Genomic DNA, 24,837 nt, shown 5'->3' with positions numbered 1-24,837 from the left:
ATGGTATCCCATGGATTTCTCTCTATTTCGTTTCCATGGTCTATAACAAGGTATCACAGACTTGTTTTGGCTGTTGTTTCAGGTTTTCCAGAATTTGTTTTCTGCTTTGTGAGCAGAATTTCTCGGTTGTTTTCTGGGCTATTTCTTTCAGCATTGTTGTCAGACTGTTTGGACCTAGGGTTCCAAGTCTCAGTTCTTCTTCCACCATCGTCACCTCTCTGTTTCTAACCTGTCTGTTTGGTCAGTTCTCCAATGAATCTCCTTTTTGTTGACATTGTTGGCAGCCTCTTGCGTGATGTTTATATTGGCATCTGCTTCTCCGTTTCCGACGAGGATTGTTGTTCTGCTGTCATCTTGTCATCTACCTTCTTCCTGTCCCATTTGTTCTTCTGGGTTGCGTCTCCCGGATTATGTTTTATATCCTGAATTATCTTGAGTTTCTTATGTTTTATTTTCTTTTAAGTGGTATTGTTTTAAGACTATGCTATCTCTATCTTTAGCAAGCTCCATGCTTCAGCTTGAGGGGGAGTGTTATAGAATAAGTCAATGTAATAAATGTAAGCATGCCTAAGGCTGCTATGACAACTAGATGGCTGCTAGTAGGATCTAGTGGGCTGCTATGTTTGTTTAATTGTAGGAGTAACTTAGGGAGAACCTTGTATAAATGTGTATTCATCTTAAGTTTAATATATTCATGTAGGCTCTTAATCTACATGGTATCCCATAGATTTCTCTCTATTTCCATGGTCTATAACATAACTTATGCCTAGGAATGCAAAAGGTTAAGATTCATTAGCAAAAATGGAGCCTTCATCACAAGAAAAAAGAAAAGGTATTTGTACGACATATTGAACCATAATCCCCAAGTGTTACACCCTAAAATACAAGATATCTCTGTGCACATTTTCAAATTAAGTTAGTGACTCTGCCTACCAACATTACCTAGTAAGACATTTTGGATCAAATGTCCCATAAACGATGTCGAAGTGTCCATCATAAGAATCTAAAAGCTCCAAGTCACCTGTCAAAGTGTCCCACCTGTAAGGATAATTTTCCTTTCAACATGTCAGGTGGTAATATTATTATAGGTTTCAAATAGTAATAATCATGTAGAAGAACTGTAGCAAACTAATAGTAAGACAGCTTACTCATATCTTTGGTGTCGATCAACATTTAAAATAACTTCAAAAACAGCATCAGCACTTGTATCAATAACGCCAACAGCCTTTACCAGGACGCCTTTACCATTCTAAAAAGAATACAAAATCAATACTACATTCAGTTCATAAAAGTCCCTTTTAAGTGCAGTTAAATTAAATATCCAAAAGACATGTCAAAATGTGGTAGTGATATTTTGGTTCCTTGTCCCATATGGGTGTCAGTTTCTCATTCCTTCTCCTACAAAGAAAATTCTAGCTTTTCTTCCCTGAGGTGTGAAGATAAGGAGTATACCCTCATTTTATTGGCACCATAAGGACCCAATTGTGTGGATGTGCTACAAGAAACTTCAAATTGAATACAAAAATATACAACTATAATGATCAATTATTTTACAATATAAATGTGTAACTTACTTTTATATATTTATTAATATACTATCAATTCTTGTCAGAAAAAAGTTTAAATAAAATTGAGAGAGAATCACAAAAGAAAGGTGAAAAATAAATGAGGAAAATGGGATCTGTTGTGGACCTTCATCGCAAGGAAATACAACTGTCAGAAATAGCTTACAGGAAAGATATTTTTGTCATTATTGAGGCAAGGCAATAGGATTTAGTTATTGTCCAATTATTTTTGCGGTAATTTTTTCTATTTATTTAGGCAGTAGCCCTTTCAATTTTTAGATAATCGCATGCAAGGTGGTTTTCCTAAATAAGGACTCTTCCCTTTTCTATGTTGATCCTTGTCTCTTATAAGAAGGATCATATTCAATAAAAAAACATGAATTATTCAGTCAAGAAAAAGTACAGAGGTAGTTAAGATGATATTCCCATTAACTAACCTGAGAATATCCTATTTGCAGGTCCTTAACAGGATCCCCCTCACAAACAACGATGGATTTTCTCCATTTTAGGGTAGTTCAGAAGAAAGGGAAGGATTGCCCCTTTCTCTACCCCAAGCCTGTTGCTCTACCTAATATTTTTGCATACTTTAAATATGATAAAAGGAATTCCTTTCAAAAGCATCCTTTTCTTTTATTTTCTCTTCATTTATGTATGTCTACATCTCATAGGTCTTTATTATTATACTCCCTCCATTCCCTTACATAAGTCATTCTACGGTATTTCACACAAACTAAGAAATATATTGGCTAACTAAAAAAAAAATTCTCTCTCATGTCACTATTGGGGAATAACCATTGGAATATTAAAAAACACATGTACCAATACAAAAAAAATAATATTTGGACCAAAAAACTAAATTAAAAGTTCTTAGAATCCTCGAATGACTTATATTTGGGAAAAAAAAAACTAATTTTCTAGAATGACCTATATAAGGGAATGGAGGGAGTAATATATAATACCATAACCCAATGGATTAAGCAAAATAGAATAGAGTATCAATGCACCAAATGATTTCCTTCAATTTCTTAATGACACAACAGTTAAAAACACAGCTGCTTGATCAGGAAAAGGAATCTTGAATATATAAATCAACACTTGGTACATTATAATGACTAATACCTTGGAATCAGACACATCCTCAAGCACACGAACACCTGAAACCAAGAGGATTTGAAATTATACAGAAGTAGGGTTTTTTTTTCATGTGTTAAGATCTATTGTTGGTACATATACTGAAAGCATTTTATTATTTTGCTCTATCATGAATATGAGAAAAAGAATTCACTAATCATGTGCTAATATTGCAAATAGTATAGCATGTTCAAGTAGAGAAATGACAATAGACTACATAGAGACCGTCAGCTCCAAACAAATTATTTTTCACAATCCAAGCTATGCACACAAGGTCTCTTAGAAAAACAATGCCAATCATGACAGATTAAAAACAGCACGATTGTAGCATAATATTCACTAGATCCCAAAATTAATACCCCAATTTGATGCATACTATCTCAATTATTTTGCAATATGGAACATATGACCATTCAAATAGAGGCTCATAGAAAAACTTAGACTACTGGTCAAAATTTTGGTAAATAATGGCTATTAGAGAAGTATCATTTATTGTGTAAACACATTTCCGTTCGCATAGAAAATCAGTGTATAAGGCTATCAGCCAATAAGATGTTATAGAACCGACACTCCTAATTCCATTCCAAATAAACAACCCAAATTTCCTGCACAAGGTGCTTGATGGCTACTTTCTTACAGGAAACGGTGACTATTGTTTGATTGATGCCATGATACAGGAAACAGTGACTATTGTTTGATTGATGCCATGATATGAATGATAAAGTGCAAGCTAATTAGTTGACAACAATCTGATAAAATTAAGCTAACAAACAAGTACCATTTATTGTGCTAACACATCTCCATTTATGGGCTTCAATGGCATCTCCAGTCTCCTCCTCATAAAACCTGTTTGATCTAACATCATTATCCAAATCTGATGCTTGGTGTAAAAGCATCTCCGGACCTATCAACAAATAAATAAATAAAGCATCTCAAAATAGAAGTTTAATGTTTTAACTCGTATTTAGTGCATGCTGAAGATAATCTACAAAGAATAACTTATATACAGATTTTATACTACATAGGATAGAGACTATTAATCATTTTGTTACAGATGTAAATAGCTGTAAATAGGAGTAGTAAATTACACCAATGTATCTGAACTATACCCTAATTCACACTTTGGTACCTAAATTACACTTTGTTACAAAAATATACCTGAACTAACGATGACCGGACAATTTAATAGATTTTACCGGTCAACATGAAATTGGCCAATTTAAATTAAAAATTGGGACCCAAAATACACTCAAACTAACATATAATTACAATAAGACACTTTAATTAGATATACAATACTACCCCCTCCCTCTCCTTGCTGGTTTCTCTATCTGTGCCTATCTCTCTCTCCTTGCTGGTCTCTCTCCTTGCCCCCTCTCTCATTGCCTATCTCTCTCTCATGAAGCTAAGCTTTCTAGTTTGGATTTCAGTGGAATAGAAGGAGAAGAAGTCGAAGAGGTTGATTTTATTGGAGCAATTCTAGGGATTGACAGTGGGAATACCAATTTATTTACAGATCTTGATTAAAGGTTCTCTAAGCAATAAAGCAAGAGTTACGAAATAATAAGGTTCCATCTTTCATAGCGGTATTGGAGAATCCATATGCTCAGCAGCATGTAAGGGAGAACCTAGAACAGCACTTTCCGCCTGCCAACAATAAGTCAAATAGAGATGCCCAAAGAAAGCTTTCGATCCGGGGGAATCTTTCGTACTGTATCGATCGGTCATCTGTGAACTCTACTATCGACATTCTTTGGACCATATTTCCTAGTACCATCCTTATGAGCAGTCAAGGAGGACTGCTTTCCTTCACCGGATTGCACTGATTAGCAGAGAAAGCGGCTGGACATCCAAGAATGTTACGAGCTGCATAAATACCAATTTATTTTAAGACCAGCAATTATAAACTCCAGCCGAAGAGAAGAAATGAGGAAGTTTGGCGAAACAGCAGAGAAATGTTTGAGAAGACGATTCATTGTGCAAATTGTAGAACGCCTGCCATCTCAAAAACGAACAGTTGGAGAAGACAATTCATTTGCAGGGAGTGGTAATACTAGTAGTACATATACGATGGCTAAGAGAGAGAAAACGAAATTGAAGAGAGAGAATGGAAACAACAACAACAACAAAGCCTTAGTCCCGAAACGATTTGGGGTCGGCTAACATGAACCATCATATAAAACCGTGAAATCAAGTCGTGTCAGCGACATAAATTCTCTCTCCACTCCGTCCTATCCATTACCATATTTTTCTCAATCCCCAATAAACTCATATCACTCTCGATCACCCTCTTCCAAGTTTGCTTAGGTCTTCCCCTACCCCTCACTATTACGTCACTTTGCCACTCTTCAGTCCTCCTAACCGGCGCATCAAGCACTCTTCGTCTTACATGGCCAAACCACCTTAGTCGGTTTTCCCTCATTTTATTATTCTCAATAGATGTAACCCCTACTTTTGTCCTAATTATTTCATTACTCTCCCGATCCTTTCTCGTATGACCACACATCCATCTCAACATACGCATCTCCGCCACCGACATCTTATGAATGTGACATTGTTTCACTGCCCAACACTCCGTACCATATAACAATGCAGGTCTAATTGTCGTGCGGTAGAATTTTTAATAAAAATGTCAACACCGGTTAAATGTATTAAATTGTCCAATCACCCTTAATTGACGTATATTTTTGTAACAAAGTGTAATTCAGGTACCATCGTGTAATTCACTCTGTAAATAGCCTAATTTCAGACTTAATCTTAGAAATAATTTGTGTTATCTTTCCTAGTTTAGAACCTCTCTACCAATATAAATACTCAAGCATTTTTCATGAATAATATGAAGAAATTAAGTCCTCTCTTCTTATACGGTATCAGAACTTCCCTAGTGAGCAGTTTCTTTCCTATTCAAATTTCTCCATTCATTTCTAGTCTGCCCTAAAGAGCAGACATTTGGGGGCCTAGAATTCCAGCCCTCATCTTACCGCTGTCCCTAGGTGAAAGCCATTGTCTCAAGCAGCCTGTCCCTCAAATCCATCCACCAACAGAGCAGTGAGTAGCTGTCATGCGTCCGCAACCTCTCCCATGCACCAGCACGTGTAGGGCGCATGCCGCTGCCATTCTGTTTCCAGTCAATTTTTCCGGAATCGTCTCCTCATTTCTGGCGTGTTTATCTGGTGGTCAGCTCAGGTGTGGTGTCGGAAATTTTCTTGTGCATTCTTTTTGTTCTGTGATAGATAGGACAAACATATTGTGTACTTGATTTGGCCATTTGTTATTGTGCTTTTGCTTTTTGCTGGAGTTTGTGGCTTCAGAATTGTTGTGATCACTCTAAGACTTTCCTGCACATGTCACCCTAGCAGACGGAACGAATTCTTCAGTAATTGAAGCAATTGCATCCTTAGTTCAAAGTTTATCTACTTTATATTGTTAGTCTTGTCAGTTAAATACCATCCATATCTTCTGCTCCATGAGTCAATTAGAGAGCTACAAATCCTTTTGAATTAGTACATTTGGATGTTTGTGGTCCACGTCCTACGGTGTAGTGTGTCCAGACTTGGTTTTAAGTATTTTGTTGCTTTTGCGAATGATTATTTTTGAACAACTTGGCTTTACTTAATGAAAACTCGTTCTGAATTGTTTTATCACTTTACTGCTTTTTGTGCTGAAATTAAAGCTCAATCTGATGTTTCGGTTCATTCTCCAGTAAGTGACAATGCCAAAGAGTATTTTGTGAACCATTTCAAACTTTCATGCTCAAGAATGGTATTCACCAATTCTCATGTGTTGATACACCCTCTCAAAATGGTGCGGCTTTTCAACAGCTTGCCGAATGTCATCCCATCCTTATAGTATCCTTTTGACCAAAAAACCGGTGTTTCTTGTTTCTCTATGCATTTTTGGGAGTACTTGTTTTGTTCAGGACGTTCGACCACAAGTAACTAAACTTAATCATAAAGCTTTGAAATGTGTCTTTCTCAGTTATTCACATCTTTAGAAAGGGTTAGATGTTTTTTATCCTTCTCATAATAAGAACCTTGTGTCTTCTTATGTTACTTTTATGGAACATATTTCTTTCTTTTCCACACAATCAAACATCATAACACTGGGGGACGATGTTGATAGTGTGTTAGTATACCATATCCACCAAACCACACCAACACAATCGTTAAAAAACCTCCAATCGGTCAAGTGTGTTAAAGACGGCCAGGCCTCCTGATTCTAGTTCAGTACCGATCTTTGTTTCGGCATCGGATCCCACTCTAATACAGCTCCAGATACTTTTGATCTCCATATTGCACTTCACAAAGTCAACGAGCTTGTGCATATCATATCTATGCTTTTATTTATTTCTTATGATCGTTTGTCCTCCACTTCATGTTCTTTCATTGCATCTTGATTCTACAACTGTTTCTAAATCTATGTTGGAGACCTTATCTTAACTTGGTTGACACAATGCAATGATAGAAGAGATGAATGCTTTAGATGCTAATGGAACTTAAGATTTGGTAACTTTGCCAGATGGAAAGGAAGTTGTTGGATGTAAATGGGTCTTTATTGTTAACCTCAATTCAAATGGTTAAGTGGCTCGATTATAAGCCCGTCTTGTAGCAAAGGGTTCATCTCAGACTTGTGTCAATTATTCTAACACATTTTTCTCCTCTAGCTAAGATGATTTCTATTCGCCTATTTATTTCCATGGCAATATTTTCTAATTGGTCATTGCATCAACTATCAAAAATACCTTTTTACATGGGGATCTTCAGGAAGAAGTCTACATGAAGTAGCCACCAAGGGTTGTTGCTCAAGGGGGTATGGAAATGTCTGTCATCTCTGAAAATCTCCATATGGCTTGAAACATAGTCCTCGAGCATGATTTGGAAAATTTAGTCGAGCAGTTAAGAAGTTAAAGATGATGAAGTGTAAGTATGATCATACAGTTTTCTACAAACGCTACATCTAACATCATTATTCTTGTAGTCTACGTGGATGATATTGTCAAAACCAGAAGCGACATTCCAGGAATCTCATCTCTAAAATCCTTTCTTCATAGTTAGTTTCATACTAAAGATCTAAGGGCTCCAAAGTACTACTTGGCTATGATGCACATGGAAGCACATTATTGTCGACGTTTCTCCGTTTCTTGCAAATGTGGGAAACGAAAATGCCCGGAAACTCATATGAAAAGTTTTCAGGCACGTCTCTATTATTAGCCAAAGTATGAACGGCGTCTCCGAGTTTCGAAACGGTTTCCAATGCCAATTTCGACAAGATTTCTGAAATTTGAAAATTCCTACTCTAGTATTATGTGATTCCTATCTGTTCTAGGATTAGAAAAATTGAAACTTCCTATTTGACTCAAACTTTCTTCTATTTAAACTATTTACCTACTGATTTTCTCCTACAATTTTTGAATCTTAAGCGAGATTGAACAAATTTGAAGTTAAAATTGGACTTTCTTCCAAATGGTTTGATCCTCCATCTCTTTTCGACATTGCAAAGGCAGGTACACTTATCAATCAATGCTCATCTTTGTTTTCTTTTTTTATCATCCAATTGAATTCCCATCTCTAATCGAAGAGCTTCGTTCTTTTCTTGTTCTTCGCTCTTGTTCTTGGTTCTTTTATGATTTTCATCTTCTAGTTAATGTTATTAAATCAGAACAGTATATTAATCTTATTTACTTTAAACTCGAACTTCTCAGTTCTATTGCATCAACTATTGGATTTTAGTTAATTCGTAAGACATGCATGATGACACATATCACAAATAATTGGTGGGTGGAATATATTATAATTTATAAATAATGGGTGGGTGGGTGAGTCAGTAAAGCACTGTACATGTAATTTGAAATTCTTGAAGTTATTTAAAGAAATTATTATATGTTTAATTATAATATTTATAAATATACCCCTACTTTTTTAATATTTACATGTTCCCCCACGTTTCCATTTCCTATGTTATTGTAGAAATTAAGTTTCCAGTGTCCCTTTCCGTTTCTGTGCAAGGTACTTTCTTGGGAGTTAAGGTAACAAGAAACAAGGAATTTCCATGTCTCTGAACATGCTTGATTTGTTGTCAGAACAGGAAAGTTGGGTGCTAAGCCATGCAGTGCGCAAAAGACACCGAGTTTGCATCTCACATCAGATGGAGGTTTCAGATCCTGGAAGATACAGATAAATGGTAGGAAAACTGAACTGCCTCATAGTAACTAGACCACATATAGTTTATTCTGTCAGTGTTAGTCAATTTATGTCTTCTCCCACCATTGATCATTCAATTTATGTCTTCTCCCACCATTGATCATTGAACCGCGCTTAAACAAATCTTATTTTACTTAAACGGAACGCATGGGTAATGATTAGTGTATAAAAATCATGGTTATACTCAAATTGAGTGATTTTCTGATTCATTCACTCAAATCAAAATGTTGCTGAGATGTAGATTGGCAAGATCCAAAGATGATAGGAGATCTACTAATGGTTATTGTGTTCTCATTGGAGGGAATCTAGTCTCCAATAATAGTAAGAAACAACGTGTTGTATCTAGTTGTAATGCGGAATCTGAGTATTAAGCTATGCCTCAATCAGTTTTATGTGGATTTGTCATCTCTTGTCATCTCTTGGGTTCAAAATCACTAATCCAGTAAAGTTATGGTGCGAGAATCAAGCAATAATTCATATTGCATATAATCATGTGTTTCATGAATGAAACATGCACATTGAAGCTGACTCTCATTTTGTTCGTGAGAAGTTAGAACAAAATCTAATCTCTACAGCATGTCCAGACCGATGAGCAGCTTGGCAATATTTTCACTAAAGCTTTAAATTGGGTTCAGGTAAACTACATTTATAACAAGCTGAGTATGATAAATATTTATGATCCAGATTTGAGGGGGAATGTTATGAGATCTGTAGCCTAATCTTAGAGCATCTCCAACAGCCTCTTAAATTGGCTCTTAAGTTAAAATTTGAGGAGAGAGAATAAAAAATCAGCTCCAACAGCCTCTTAGTGGCTCCTCAAATCACTAAGAGCCTCTCCATCCTCTCTATTAATAAAGAGCCTCTCTCCACCTCTTAGTGTCTCCTAACTTCATTTTTTATTAATAATTTATTATTGATGAGTCACTCTCCTCACACTATTGGTAATGTAATAATAAATAATAATTTTAATAATAAAATAATAAATAAGGAGTGAATATAAGGAGCATTGCTGGAGATGATATATCTTAGCCACTCTTAAATCACTAAGAGTCAATTATTTATATTATTTTTAGAGAGTTCACTAAGAGTCTCTTGGAGATGCTCTTAGGGCTTAATCTTAGGAATAATTTGTGTAATCTTTCCTAGTTTAGAAATTCTATACCTGTATATATACTGAAGCCCTTTTTTCATCATTATCAATCATACAGAAATTACATTCCTACTACTAGTCTACGATAATAAAATAATGATCATACCATGATAAAGATACAAGCCCTCCAGATGGCATGTGTTTCGAACATCATTTTTGTGCTCTGGGAGCTGTAATTGTTTCTATGATTCTATAAAGATCAAAATCTGCAGCTTCGGCTTCTCTATTGCTCTAGATCAAGTTACTGAAGTACTAATATAAAGATTTATATTTTGTATCTATCTTCATTTTAAATAGCACATTTGAAATTTTTTAATTGTACAGATTAAAGTGTACATATATATATATACATCTAAAGAACAAAATAAGACGCAACGTTGATGTATAGCACATTTGAAATTTTTTAATGTTCAGGAACAATGTCAGAATATGTTAATTGGAATTTTGGGAAATTAGGCAACTACTATTTACTACTATGATAAGCATACAAGGAAAACATTTTTTTAAAGAAAAAAACTCACCTTGCCCTATTCTTATAAGCTTTTTCAATTCATGTGCATACCGCCTCACTCTGGGACGATGCCCTTCTAGATTGATCCTTCCATGATTTAATGAGGAAAAAAAGGAAAGAACTGAATCAGAATGTCACATTTTAATGTTCCAGTAATTGCAAATAAATTAAATAGAAGCAACTACTTATATGCCTTTTAGCTAGGCCAAGAATCTCAAGAAAAAACAGTGATTATATGACGATATAAGCTTTTCCAAGCAGCTTATGAGCGGAAAGGCTCAACAGTATACAAGATAATATACATATTGCACATACTCCATGTCCATACTCAGCTTCCTTCTAGAACTACCTCCCCTTGAGAGCTCACGCTCTGCCTGTTTAAAAAAAAATTGTTAATGACATGAGGTTGAATCCTAAGTTAATTTAATTTACATTCACAACAATTTTTTCAGTTATAAGCAAGAAGTTCCACTTTCAACACAAAGATGCCAAAATAAATGAGCAGTAAAATTAAATTAATTAATATGCATAGGTTTTGCAGATTAAATATTTAAAAACAAAATAAAATAAACTCTTAAAATACAATTCACTGGGTGATGCAGGGGTAACTGGTTCCAGCAAGATGATCTTATCAACAAATTGTATTACAAAAGCTCAACGCAAGAACATATTATTCACAATGCTCAAGCAGATTTCTCAAACCTGTTGCTTTGCATGATCAAAGGCCTCGATCCACTTTCGAGCTTCTCCTGCTGTAGCACACGCAATCTTGAAGCAGAACAAGGAACTAATTATAAGTTGTTTAGGTATACGAGAATTGTAGTACTTTTCAAATGAAAGAAGAATCTTCTCTCCAGAAATAGAAGAATGTAAAATATTAGAAGAGGTATGATAAGCTATACTCCTGATGAAATGGTGATAGAAACAAAAGAACAAAATACAAACTATAGAAACCTGCAAATATTATATAACAATGAAATTGATATGCATGCAAGAAAACCTTCAATATAACTTAAATTAATTGCACATATAATCCAAATAAAAAAATTGAAATATGATCATGAGAGGATGTTCAAAACTCAAAATCAGTAATCTTGAACCATCTTAGTATATCACCTTTGTAAATCCAATCTTACTGAACCTACTTGTCTACCATATGATTCCAAAACCTCATCTATTGATCATTATGGATTCAATAGCAGTGGTTTCAATGTAAAACAATGTCTTAAATTTAGTACCACTTGCAGGTCCAGCCCAGGGAATGCCCTACCATGGATATTCTTCCTTCATTGTCTTTAAAGTGTATATGCAGATCAATTTCATGTGGAGGAACCATGTTAAATAACCTATTGGAAGAATCACCAGCATATTTCCAAATAAATCCCCAAGTTGATGGCAAGGTGAGAATTTCAAACCAACAATTGCATATCACAGGCTCATAGATAGTATGACTCCAGATTGAAAGACTTGAACCCCAGGAATCAAAGAATTTTTTATTATCAAGTTGTAAGAAGATATAATAGGATAGGACTTTATAACCAGATCTGTTTAGCTTGAAAAGGAATAGCAAGCCTAGACTATAGAGCATAACCATATTGAACCAAGGTAATCCAGCTTTTTTTCAGTTCAAGGCATTGTTTCATGCATCTGTTGATCCCTTTTAACGTTTGCTAGTCTCCATGAAGGGCCTCTTAGGTTTTGAATGGCTTTTGTAAAATTATTTTTATACTAGCTTTGATATGCATATTATTAGGCCTTCAGCATTCTAATTGCCGGCATAATGCTACTGTAACCACACAAGGGTTATTTGAAAGAATGTTTTTGTTATCTTAACTCAAAGGTATTACAAGTATTTATATACAAACCAAGCAATTAATTCCCAACTACTTTATTCCCAACTACTTTATTCCCAACTACTTCCTTAAATGCTAACTACTAACTACATCTAATTATTACTGTAACACTCCCCCTCAAGCTGGAGCATAGATATTTATCATGCCCAGCTTGTTACAAATATAATTGACTCGAGTTCCTGGTAAAGCCTTGGTGAATACATCTGCTAATTGACTTCCGGTTCTGACATGTGGAGTTGTGATTGTACCATCCTCCAACTTCTCTCGAGTAAAATGACAGTCAACTTCTATATGCTTTGTTCTTTCATTAAACACATAGTTATTTGCAATATAGATAGCTGCTTTATTATCACAATATAACTTCATTGGTTTTATCTGGTCAAACCCAATTTCGCCAAGTAGACAACGTAACCACACAAGTTCACATGTAGCCTGTGCCATAGCTCGGTATTCAGATTCTGCACTGGATCTAGAAACTACACTTTGCTTCTTACTCTTCCATGAAACAAGATTTCCCCCAACAAATACACAGTACCCAGTAGTAGAGCGTCTGTCTGACAGATCTCCAGCATAGTCTGCATCGGTGAAGCCTTCTGCGATGTGATGTCCATGATTTTGATATAACAAGCCTCGTCCAGGAGCTCCCTTTAGATACCTCAGGATGTGAGTAACTGCATCCCAATGCGTTGTCCTAGGTGAGGACATGAATTGACTTACCACACTCACAGGAAATGAAATGTCAGGACGAGTAATTGTGAGATAATTCAGTTTGCCAACAATTCTCCTGTATTTCTCAGGTTCTTTGAGTAGATCACCATCATCAGACTTCAACTTCACATTGGGCACCATTGGAGCATCACAAGTCTTTCCCTCAATTAGACCTGCATCTTTCAACATATCTAAACAATATTTTCTCTGATTTAAACAAATCCCTTTCCTATGGCGAGATACCTCTATTCCCAAGAAGTATTTCAAAGGACCAAGATCCTTTGTCTGGAAGCGAGTACCAAGGAACTCCTTCAACTCCTTAATCCGAGCAATAGCACTTCCTGTAATTATGATATCATCAACATACACAACCAGTAGAATGCATCCAGAGCTAGAACTGAAGTAGAAAACAGAGGGATCATAAGCACTTCTATGTAAGCCGAATTCCATTACAGCGGCACTGAATTTATCAAACCATGCACGGGGAGATTGCTTCAAACCATACAAAGACTTTCTTAATCTGCACACCTTTCCAGACTCCCCCTGAGCAACAAATCCAGGAGGTTGCTCCATATAAACCTCTTCATTCAGGTCACCATGCAAGAAAGCATTTTTAACGTCTAGTTGATGAAGCTCCCAATTGTAAGTGGCAGCTAAAGAAATGAACAGACGGACAGAAGTGAGTTTGGCAACAGGAGAGAAAGTATCGAAGTAATCAATACCATAAGTCTGAGCATAGCCTTTCGCAACCAAGCGAGCCTTCACCCGAGCAACAGTACCATCAGGATCCATTTTAACAGTCCAGATCCACCGAGCACCAATCTTCTTCCTATCTGTTGGTAAGTCCACAAGGTCCCAAGTGTGATTTTGTTCGAGTGCTTTCAGTTCTTCTTTCATTGCCTTTAGCCAATCAGGATGAGCCATAGCCTCTGAAACGGATTTTGGAACCGCAATGGAATCTAAGGTAGCTACAAAACACTTGGAACGGGGTGATAAGGCATTATAAGAAACAAAGGAGGAGATAGGGTAAGTGCAAGACCTTGTACCTTTCCGAAGGGCAATAGGGAGATCAAGACTAGGTTCAGATGAAGGTGGAGGATCTGGAGCCGAAACAGATGAGGTATCATTGGTGACTGGTCCTGGAGCAGGTGCCATAACCGCAGGCTGTACACGTCTAGAATAAACATGACGAATAGGAGGACGAGAGACAACCTGTTCACTTACAGTATAGATCAAAAAATCATCATCATATGTATCAGCAGGAAAAGAGGATGAAGGGGAAGATGGACGGAAGAAAGGCGTATTCTCAAAGAACGTGACATCGGCTGACACAAGATAGCGCCCCAAGGATGGAGAGTAACAACGGTACCCTTTCTGACTTCGAGAATATCCCAAAAAGACACACTTGAGAGATTTGGGGTCAAGTTTGGAGACTTGAGGACGAATATCGTGTACAAAACAAGTACACCCAAAAATACGAGGGGCAAGAGAAAATAAAGATTGAGAAGGAAACAGGATAGAGTATGGAATCTGACCCTGCAGAACAGCGGAAGGCATACGATTGATGAGGTAATAGGCAGTGGAAACAGCATCTGTCCAAAAAACTTTCGGGACTTGCATTTGGAACATGATAGCCCGAGTGACTTCAAGTAAATGACGATTCTTCCTTTCAGCTACACCATTCTGTTGTGGGGTAACAACACATGACGTTTGATGAATAATACCATGTTGTGAAAGGTACGACTGAAAAGTACTGGATAAGTATTCTTTGGCATTGTCACTTCGCAAAATACAGATATTTTTATTAAATTGAGTTTTAATCTCAGCATGAAAAGCACAAAAAACAGTAAATAAATCTGAACGGTGCTTCAAATGATAAAGCCATGTAACTCGAGAAAAATCATCCACAAAAGTCACAAAATAACGATAACCAAGTTTAGAAACAATAGGGCAAGGACCCCACACATCAGTGTGAACTAAATCAAAGACAGACTCAACACGTTTATTTATTCGAGGAGAATATTGGACTCGATGGTGTTTAGCAAACTGACATGCTTCACACTCCAAAATAGAGTTCCTTGGAAGACTCGGACACATTTTCTGCAAGACAGGAAGAGATGGATGACCAAACTGACAATGAAGCTGCAACAAAGAGGAGCTTGTACAGGCAATTGGTCTTGGCACCGCTTCAGTGGAGTCAAGAACATACAACCCATTCACCAGTTTCCCTCTACCAATATTCTGTTTCGTCCCAAGATCCTGGAAAAGGCAATAATTTGGAAAGAAAACAACACAACAATTAAGGGCTTTGGTGAGTTGACTAACAGATAACAGATTAAAAGGGAATTGAGAAAGACATAAAACAGAGGATAAAGAGATTTTGGAGGTAGGCAAAGGAGGGAAGTGTCCCACTGGTCAGCAAAGGAGGGAAGTGTCTCACTGGTCAATATCTGGCTGCGTGCTATCTCAAATTCAGGACCAAGACCCTCCAGAAATCCAAGAACAAATATACGATCATCATCCTCTTGCATCTGCTTAACATCGGCTGTCATAGGAAAACGAGTTCGCTTCTCCTCACAAATCTGCTTACATTCATTATAATACTGAAAGAAGGTGCGACCCTTTCTCTGAGGACGATAATATGAAGACAACAAGTTATGAATATGAGTCAAGTCTTGTTTACTAGCATACATAGACTCTAAGTATTCCCACATTTCTTTGACAGTATCACAATGAGTCACAATGTCATCAATAGTAGAGTCCAAAGTATTCTGAATCAGATTAAAAAGTTTATAGTCTACCATCATCCATTTCTTCCTACTTCCCTGCTCATCTCTAGGTGGAGGATTATTACTCAAATGATCCCCCAAATCGACACTATTAATGTACCGAGTAATAGTACGTTTCCACTGAGTGTAATCCTTAACTCCAGTCAATTTTCTATCCGTAATTCGAGTGGTACCAACAGTAATTTCAGTCATGACTTTCTTATTATTTTCCTCAGTCATTGTCAATCCAAGCAAATGACAATTACCACAAAAATTCAATTAACAGTAAATGCACTACTGTTAACCAAGATAAAGATAAAGTAGAGCAAATATTGTCAACCTTAATTGAAAAGAAAAGATATCAGATCAGAAATATGGGTCTAACCGAACACAAGCCGGAGTTACCACAAGGAAGGAGACTGACCGGAATTACCACAACCAGAAACTGACCACACAGACTGACCGGAATTTCAGAGGCGGGGCTGGGAGAGGAAGAACGGCGGCGAACGGAGCAGCCACGCGCCCTCACGCGCCGGCGAGTGGGCGGCGCGTCGGAAGACGAGGCGGCGCGTGAGCCCTACGCGCGACTCTTCTGGCTGCCAGAAAGTTGCGACTCGGCAGATCGGCGGCAGGGGAATCCGATGGAGGGGGCGGTGAGATAAACGGAGATGTTGGAAAACTCGACTTCCAACCCGGACCACCGTTAACCAGTTCAAACTCAGAGACCTGATTTACTAAAGCCAAAAATGCTCTGATACCATGTAACCACACAAGGGTTATTTGAAAGAATGTTTTTGTTATCTTAACTCAAAGGTATTACAAGTATTTATATACAAACCAAGCAATTAATTCCCAACTACTTCCTTAAATGCTAACTACTAACTACATCTAATTATTACTGTAACAGCTACAAACAGTTTGATGAATTGAACAGACACTTATCGGAATAAAAAGAAATATGAATCACACTAGCAAACTGCAACACAAAGAAGCAAGGATGACTTGAAGCATGATGAAAAGACATTGATAATAAGTATTAATTCATTTCCATCTTGATATCCATTATATTACAACTTCATAACCTAAAACAAGAGATAAATTGTGATAAACTGCAACTGACCTCTCCCTTTTTAGTCTCATCCAATCGATTGCAAAACCGAACAACATAAACTTCCTACAGAGATTCAAAGAAACACAACTAAGAATAATACAAAAGAATAGATAAGAAGCAACTAATAGTCAGTCACTTTAGGTAGAAAAATACTTGTTATTAAATAGAAGAAAATATCAATTGATCAAATCGAACACCTGACAGTAAAATAACCAGAAAACAGAAAGAAAATAAAAATTTAATGGTAAAATCCAAAATAAAACAAATGAAGGGCCTCACCCCATGATTGACTTTTCGACGACCTAGATCCTCCACAGCCATTGTAGGCACTGCCACACCCCTCCTAATAGGTCTCTAGACAAGAACAAGTTAAGTATCAAATGTTTACAGTTCAAAATTATAAATAAATTCTAGTGGCACGCACGTCATTAATGGAAGATCCATGTTTAGAATTTGAGTCAGAACTCAAGGAAATTAGACATTGAGAACATATTCACTTTGCACACAACCAAGATTTAAACCTTATAAAACGCATTACCGAATAAAAATCCATGTTTCTTTGAACTATTAGCGTGGGATTGAGATAGGGAAAAATATAATGCACACAGTAAATTGCACAAAAGCACCTCTTCAACCTTCTGTCCCAAAAGCTATACAATTTGGAAACAAGCCATAATCTCTAGGGAAAATTATATCAGTCCTTCAAAAGCCCAGTTTTTCATATGATAATATATCAAATCATCAAACTCCAGATTGCACAAAAGAAAAACACCTAATAAACATAAGTAATTAATTATTCAATCATCTTAGAATTCAATGTTGTAATACCAAATAAAAGATAACATCAAATGATGAACAATAATATATGATCCTTCATCATTTTAAATTAAATAAGATGCAAGATTTAAAGAATAATCAGCAAATAAGCAACATAAATTGGCTCCCATTAGTCTATAATGTCTTGTAAAAATTTGAGTTGGGTATTCAAGGAACATTCCAACTAACAGGTAAAGAAACAAAGTTTGACAGTGTTACTCATGTTGACAATCAAAGGATTCATTTTACTAAAACTGTTAAACTTGCCCATAGGAAAATGAACACTTGCAATCCTCCAATTATTCTGATTACCACCTCATTTTACATTCTCATCTAAGTTCTTTTCTTCTGTTTAATACTATTATGCATCCTCTCTATCCCTCTATTCTTAAAAAGATTAAGCAATCAGCACCACCAGTTCTCTCAGACATTAAGCAGCAGGGCAGAAAGACCGAAGATTAGGAGCATACTGTCATATGTCATCTATGGTTTGAGTCAAGCTCCAGAAGATATTAATCCCTATGTGCATAGAAGAAAGATGGGAACTTCTCAGCAAATACAATACATCCATAATCACATTCCAAAAACAAATTTATCATTTTCTCTCTTATCCTTCTCGTGAAAGCTGTTAGAAGGTGTGATCAAAATACGAAGCCAGTTGAAGGCTACCTCAGTAAGACAGTTGAAGTTTGAATTACAGCTCCATGCGAGTGATGAATTATGCCACATTTAAATAATGAAAAATTACTTGGAAGGAAATCATCAATTACTATAACGGATACACATATAAACAAATTCCAGGCAAAATCTTGTGTACAAGTTATAATAGCAATAAGAAACAAAGAAGGAAGTGCTTACAATGCCAGGATTCTCGTGAGGATCACGTTTGTACATCTCAACGTACTTGCCTCTTATAAAAAGAAATCTAAGATGACAATACTCGTGGCCAATGGAATTGGTTCCCAAATGATATACCCAACCAAAATAATCCGACATCGCCTTGTTCTTCTCTTTCTCTTTGTGCTTATCATTCTCGTTCTCAGTCTCAGTCTCCGCCTCACTCTCTTTGTCATTCTCTTTTTCTTCAGCAAAAACACCCTCGAATCCGCCATTTGCACTACGAGACCTGTTGTGGGATCCCGATCCCTCACCTCCAGCCTTCCTGACAGTCACCTCCGTCACCGTGGTTTCCATAGTGTTATTGATTGTTCTGATTTTAGAAAAGAAAGCAGATCAAAACAGAGGTTTTCTTTTCTCCACGGTGTTGGTGTTTTGGTTGTACATGATATGAAGAAAGAATGAGATTAATGATGATTTATTCTTAATTACAGATTATAGAGTATGTAATTGCATTCAATGACACGGGTACCACACCACAGTTGACATTGACAATTTACTCCTCCTTCTGTCCATATGGCCAGTAGTCAAGGTGTAACTTTCTGGTCCGCTCATTAAATCCCCGCGTTATTTTGGATTTATTCACTTTAATCAATAACCCCTCCACGTATCACCTGCCACCGCGCAATAATTTTAAGACAAAAAGTACTTAACAAAAAATGTGGTTTTATCGGGCAATCTGATGTATTTATATTTTCTTGCAAAAACAGTGTAGCAAATAAAAAAAAAATTTAATTTATGGTGTTAGTATTTGTGATGTGGTATGTCAATTTTTGTTTTTGGTAGGAAAGGAAAAGAAAAAACAAACAAAACAAAAACCGCTCAATCCGGGATCAGCTTAGGAAAACTGACCCCACCACATCCTCCAATATCAAAGAAGAGATGAAGACCGGCGAAGAAGAAAAGGTAGAAAGACCCAACACACTAGAATACCCTTCCATCGCAAGACGGTCCGTAACACGGTTCTGCTCTCTATAAATATGAGCAAACCTAATAGACTCAAAAGAGGAGTCAATCCTTTTAACGCCTTTAATAATGTTCAGGTTATTCCGGCAAATAACATTGCCCTCAGAAATCATTTTAACCGCTTCTTGGTTATCTGATTCAACAAGAAGCTTCTTCACCCCAAGATCCTTAGCAAGTTTCAGGCCAGAGAAAATCCCCCAAAGCTCTGCAGAAAAGGAAGAACCAATACCCAAATTCTGAGAGAAGCCAGAAACCCACCTGCCACCATCATCTCTAAGGACCCCTCCTGCGGCAATTCTCCCATCTTTTAGACAAGAACCATCAGTGTTGAGCTTAACCACATCTTCACTCGGCCTACACCAGCCTAAAAGATTGGCCTCCTTCCTCTGAACATCCCTAGCTAAGGGGTCTTCAACAAAACTCCCAACCAAGGTACTAATCTTCTTAGAAAAGAAATCAAGGACATTAGGCTGAGAAACTACTCCTCCTCCAAAGATCTCCTCGTTTCGCCATTTCCAAATCTGATGGCAAACCACCACAAAAAGAATAACACCTTGATTCCCAGGCAGAAGAATCCCTTTTAATTCCATCTACAAACCAATCATTTTCAGAATGGGCTAGAAAGGAAGGTAGCACATCCCTAGGGAGAATTCTCCTCCAAACCTCCTTACTTTTCTCACAATCCCTGAGAGCATGACACAAAGTTTCCTCAAACCCTCTGCATCTGCCATAGGCTCTAGAATCCACCAGGTGCCTCCTTTTTCTATCCGAATTAGTAAGCAACCTATTCCTAGCCCCAAGCCACAGGAAACTCCTAATACGGTACGGCACTTTTAAGGCCCAAATCGTCTTCCACACCCCAGGGGAAGGAGAATCCAAACCCTGATAGAACGCCTGAAAAGCAGATTTACACGAATAGGCCCTATTGTTAGTCAGCGCCCAACAGTAACTATCTTTGTCCTCAATTTGATTACTAATGTGAACACCCTTAATAGTAAGGAGCGATTCCAGACTGAGGTAGGAATTAAATTTATCCCAAATCCACTCACCCTCAGAATCCACTACATCAGCAATCCTCCAGTCCTGAACGTCCAAAGGAGGCAAGGAAGTATAAACCTCCAATAAAGGCTTCTTACCTATCCAAATATCCTTCCAAAATCTGATGGACCTACCATTACCCACATTCCACCCAATCCCAGAACAAAATTCAGCAAAAACTGCACTAATGCCTTTCCAAAGAAAGGAACAATTAATCACTCTACCCTTAGGCCCCCCAAACACCTTATCCTTCCGGTATTTCCCGCATAAGAGCTGGACCCACAGAGCTGAAGGAGACTGCCACATCCGCCACAGGAGTTTCATTAATAAGACTTTATTATTATCTTTGGCTTTCCTAATGCCCAGACCTCCTATATCTTTAGATTGACAAACCTCACTCCAAGGAACAAGATGGATCTTCCTCCCCTCCTCAGCTTCCCCCCGCAGGAACCTACGGTTAATTTTATCAAGATCTTTAAGCACAGGTTCAGGAAGATGACAAGCCTGCATAATGTGATTGGGAGTCGCACAATTAACAGATTGAATTAACGTAAGACGGCCAGCGAGAGAGAGAGTCTTAGCTTTCCATGTGGCACACTTCATATTTGCTTTATCCAAAGTATCTTTAAAAGACACCTTAGACACTCTCTCACTGTGGAGGGGAATACCCAGATACTTCCCGAAAGAGCTAGTCAGAGGAATACCCGACAGATCACTTAACCTTTTACAGACTCTCTGGTTCATATTTTTAGAACACATCATCCTAGATTTATGGACATTAAGCTTCTGACCAGAGGCCGAACAGAAACAATCCAGGATATCCATAATAATACTCAACTGCAAAGAATAAGTGAGTAACCTGGGGACAGAAGCTATTGATAGCCACTGGGTGGAAACTCCCATTATCAACAGCATCTTGGATCAGATGAGACAACCTCTCCATTGCAATAACGAAAAGGAAGGGGCTCATTGGGTCCCCTTGACGGATACCCCGGCCTGGAGAGAATTCCTCCGACATATCCCCATTAATCATAACTTGAAAAACAGGAGAAGAGATACAAACCTTAATTAACCTTCTCCAACTGTCAGGGATTCTCGCTCTCTCTAGACTCTCCATCAGGAAACTCTAGTTGATGCAATCATAGGCTTTCCTCCAAGTCCAACTTAAGAGCCACAATGCCTTTCTTCCCCTTCCTGATCTTCATAGTGTGGACCATCTCTTGGGCAATCACCACATTATCCATCATTTGTCTACCAGGCACAAAACTACCCTGATTCTGACAGATGATCTTAGGAAGAATGCAGCGGATTCTATTAGCCACAATCTTTGTAACAGTCTTATAAAGAACATTACAAAGACTGATAGGCCTCATATGCAAAAAGGAAGAAGGCTTCTCAATTTTAGAAATCAGAACCAGAAGGGTTCTATTCACCAGCTCTATATCCTGAGAACCATTAAAGACACCTAAGATAAAGTTATAGATACCTTCCTTCACAACCTCCCAGTGCTTATGGTAAAAACCAACAGGCAGACCATCAATCCCAGGAGCTTTAGAAGCCCCAATACTAAAAATGGCTTGGTCAATTTCCTTCAGGGAAATAGGGTGGAAGGCATCCAGAATGTTATCCTCTCCAACCATAGGAAAGGAAGCAACAGAGTGAGCCATCTCCAGATGAACAGGCTCCTCTTTAAACAGATCCTTATAGAACTCCAGGGCCAATCTTCGAATATCCTCGTCATCATACACCCAAACACCATTAGAGTTCTTAATAGCATCAATTCTATTCCTCTGCCTTCTAATAATGGTAGAGAGATGAAAATACCTGGTATTCCAATCCCCATCTCTGATCCAGGACTTCCTAGATTTTTGAAACCAAAGAAGCTCCTCCTGCCTGAGCACAGCTTCCAGCTCCTTTTGAAGGGTTCTGAGAAGGCCATTCAAACCGTGATCAAACCTAACCTCCAACCTACGCTGAATGCCCTCCATTCTATTCAATAATTTATTCTTCCTCCTAATAATATGCCCAAAGACATTTTTATTCCACCCCAGCACATTATTCCTGAATCCTTCAGCAGCTTGAAGGACATTCGAGTGAGGTTTCCAATTATCATAAATGAATTCCTTAAACTTAGGATGAGATTCCCAAGCCAACTGATAACGGAACGGTCTCTCACCCCTAGGATGATTGCCTCTCATCAGCCTAAACAATATCGGACAGTGATCCGAATGACGAAACGGGAGATTTAAAACAGAAACCTCAGGGAAAGTAGTCTGAGCTAAAACATTAGCATAAACCTTATCCAAACGAACAAAGGTACTGTTGCGCTTCCAAGTGAACTTATGACCAGAGGCCCCAAGATCAGAGAGCCCACATAAATCCATACTACTCTTGTGGTGAAGGCACCGATTAACATAATGATGCGAACCCCCTTTCTGGTCACTCATAAAAGCAATATCGTTAAAGTCACCAGCCACAAACCAGGGCTCAGATATGCTGACACTCATAGAGTGAAGAACCTCCCAAAGCCGTTTCCAATTGGCCAAAATAGGGTCAGCATACACCAGGGTAATATACCGCACCCAAATTCCGGTCCACCGCATCCTCTTGACCATATTGCCTTTCTCATTTTATTTCTTCCAAAACCTTAAAAGCTCTCTCTCCCTTTCTCTCCCGAGCACAAATCCCGGATTTTACAAAAATGGAGCCAAGCATTCCCGAAGATAATGATTTCGAACACGAGGTAATATTACAATTCTTAAATACGTGTCTGTTTAATTTTTAATTTTTTTCGTCGATTTTTGCCTGAACGGGTAGCACGTACTCCCGTTCCATCAGTCGAACGGATGAACTACCCGTTCGGCCTAGGGACGGAAAGCATGCGCCACTCGTTCCACCGATGGAATGGGTGGTACGCGCCGCCCGTTCCACCGATGGAACGGCAGTACGCTTTGCCCGTTCTCACCAATGGTGAAATGGGCAAGCTACCCGTTCAGGCAAAAAAGGGTAGAAATTGCCCCGAACTATTTTGTGTATTATTTTTAATGTAAATTATGATAACCTATTATGCATTTTTTGTATATTCAGGTACCGTTAGAAGATTGGAAACCCGATAACATTGATTATAGTTCGCGTTTCATAACGGATACCGTTTTCCCTTCGTGTCAGGATGCTATTGATTGGGCAAAAAAGATAGCTATTCAGAATGGGTTTGAGATTGTAATATCTTCGCACAAACATGGGGGGAAACAGAGGCTGTTGCGATGTTCACGGGGTGAACGCTATAGAGGTGTTGTGAGAATTGATGAAGATCCTGCAATAAGAAAAAGTAAAACTAAAGCGTGCCGCTGTAAATTTCAGATTAAAGCCTATCAACATGCAGACCTTTCTGGATATAGGATACAGGCTAAGGCTGGGTTAACTGGAATGCATAACCATACAATGCGTGTGTATCCAGAGGGAAGTCTGCAGATGAGCGGACTCAGTATCGCATCTAAACAAATTGTGCATGATATGACTTCAACTCAAGCAAAGCCTTGTGCTATTTTAGCAGCAGTTAAAGAAAAACACCCAGAAGGCAACTCAATAATTAAACACATATATAATTACAGGGACAAAATGAGGAAGGACGAGTTTGAAGGTAGAGACTTGGCTAGTCAATTCTACCATATTGCTGTGGAGAACAAATATGTCAATTACACACAGGCTGATTCCGGTGTGATAACGCATGTGTTTATGGAACATCCAGATTCAGTTGATATGTTCAGGACTTACCACTGGTACATCGGCATTGATTCAACGTACAAAACAAATAAGTACAAAATGCCGTTTGTTGAGATTGTGGGGATGACGCCATGCAATAACAACTTCAAGATAGCGTATGCTATAGTTAAAGATGAGACTGAAGGGAGCTATCGTTGGATTTTGCAAAGGCTGAGGATTTTGATTGGGTTTGATCTTAACCCGACCGTTATTGTTAGTTACAGGGAGCTTGGGTTATTAAAGCCGATCAAATAAGTTTTCCCACAAGCAGCGCACTTACTATGCACTTGGCATATAAATAAGGATGTGGAAGATCGGGTGTATAGAATTTTGGGAGATAAAGGACATGCCTCTAAATTCA

At 37.8% G+C, this 24,837-nt stretch overlaps 1 protein-coding gene across 1 annotated transcript in view; it reads right to left on the bottom strand.

Annotated features, from left to right (window-relative positions):
• Window positions 1-19,170, bottom strand: part of LOC136204174 (protein ENHANCED DISEASE RESISTANCE 2-like) — a 39,008-nt gene extending 19,838 nt beyond the window's left edge. Inside the window, exons 1-10 of the mRNA XM_065995372.1 lie at window positions 18,672-19,170; window positions 17,277-17,351; window positions 17,007-17,060; window positions 11,260-11,325; window positions 10,873-10,931; window positions 10,568-10,644; window positions 3,475-3,600; window positions 2,685-2,719; window positions 1,149-1,249; window positions 943-1,038 (exon numbers count right to left, since the gene is read on the bottom strand). Coding sequence (XP_065851444.1) covers window positions 943-1,038; window positions 1,149-1,249; window positions 2,685-2,719; window positions 3,475-3,600; window positions 10,568-10,644; window positions 10,873-10,931; window positions 11,260-11,325; window positions 17,007-17,060; window positions 17,277-17,351; window positions 18,672-19,007 — 1,025 coding nt within the window. The 5' untranslated portion in view covers window positions 19,008-19,170. The remainder of the gene's footprint in view (window positions 1-942; window positions 1,039-1,148; window positions 1,250-2,684; window positions 2,720-3,474; window positions 3,601-10,567; window positions 10,645-10,872; window positions 10,932-11,259; window positions 11,326-17,006; window positions 17,061-17,276; window positions 17,352-18,671) is intronic.
• Window positions 19,171-24,837: the final 5,667 nt, after the last annotated feature.

Source organism: Euphorbia lathyris, chromosome 8, assembly GCF_963576675.1.
Source record: "Euphorbia lathyris chromosome 8, ddEupLath1.1, whole genome shotgun sequence".
NCBI lineage: Eukaryota > Viridiplantae > Streptophyta > Magnoliopsida > Malpighiales > Euphorbiaceae > Euphorbia > Euphorbia lathyris.
The sequence above is the reverse complement of the archived record's forward strand: the minus strand, read 5'-3'. Positions and strand labels throughout refer to the sequence as shown.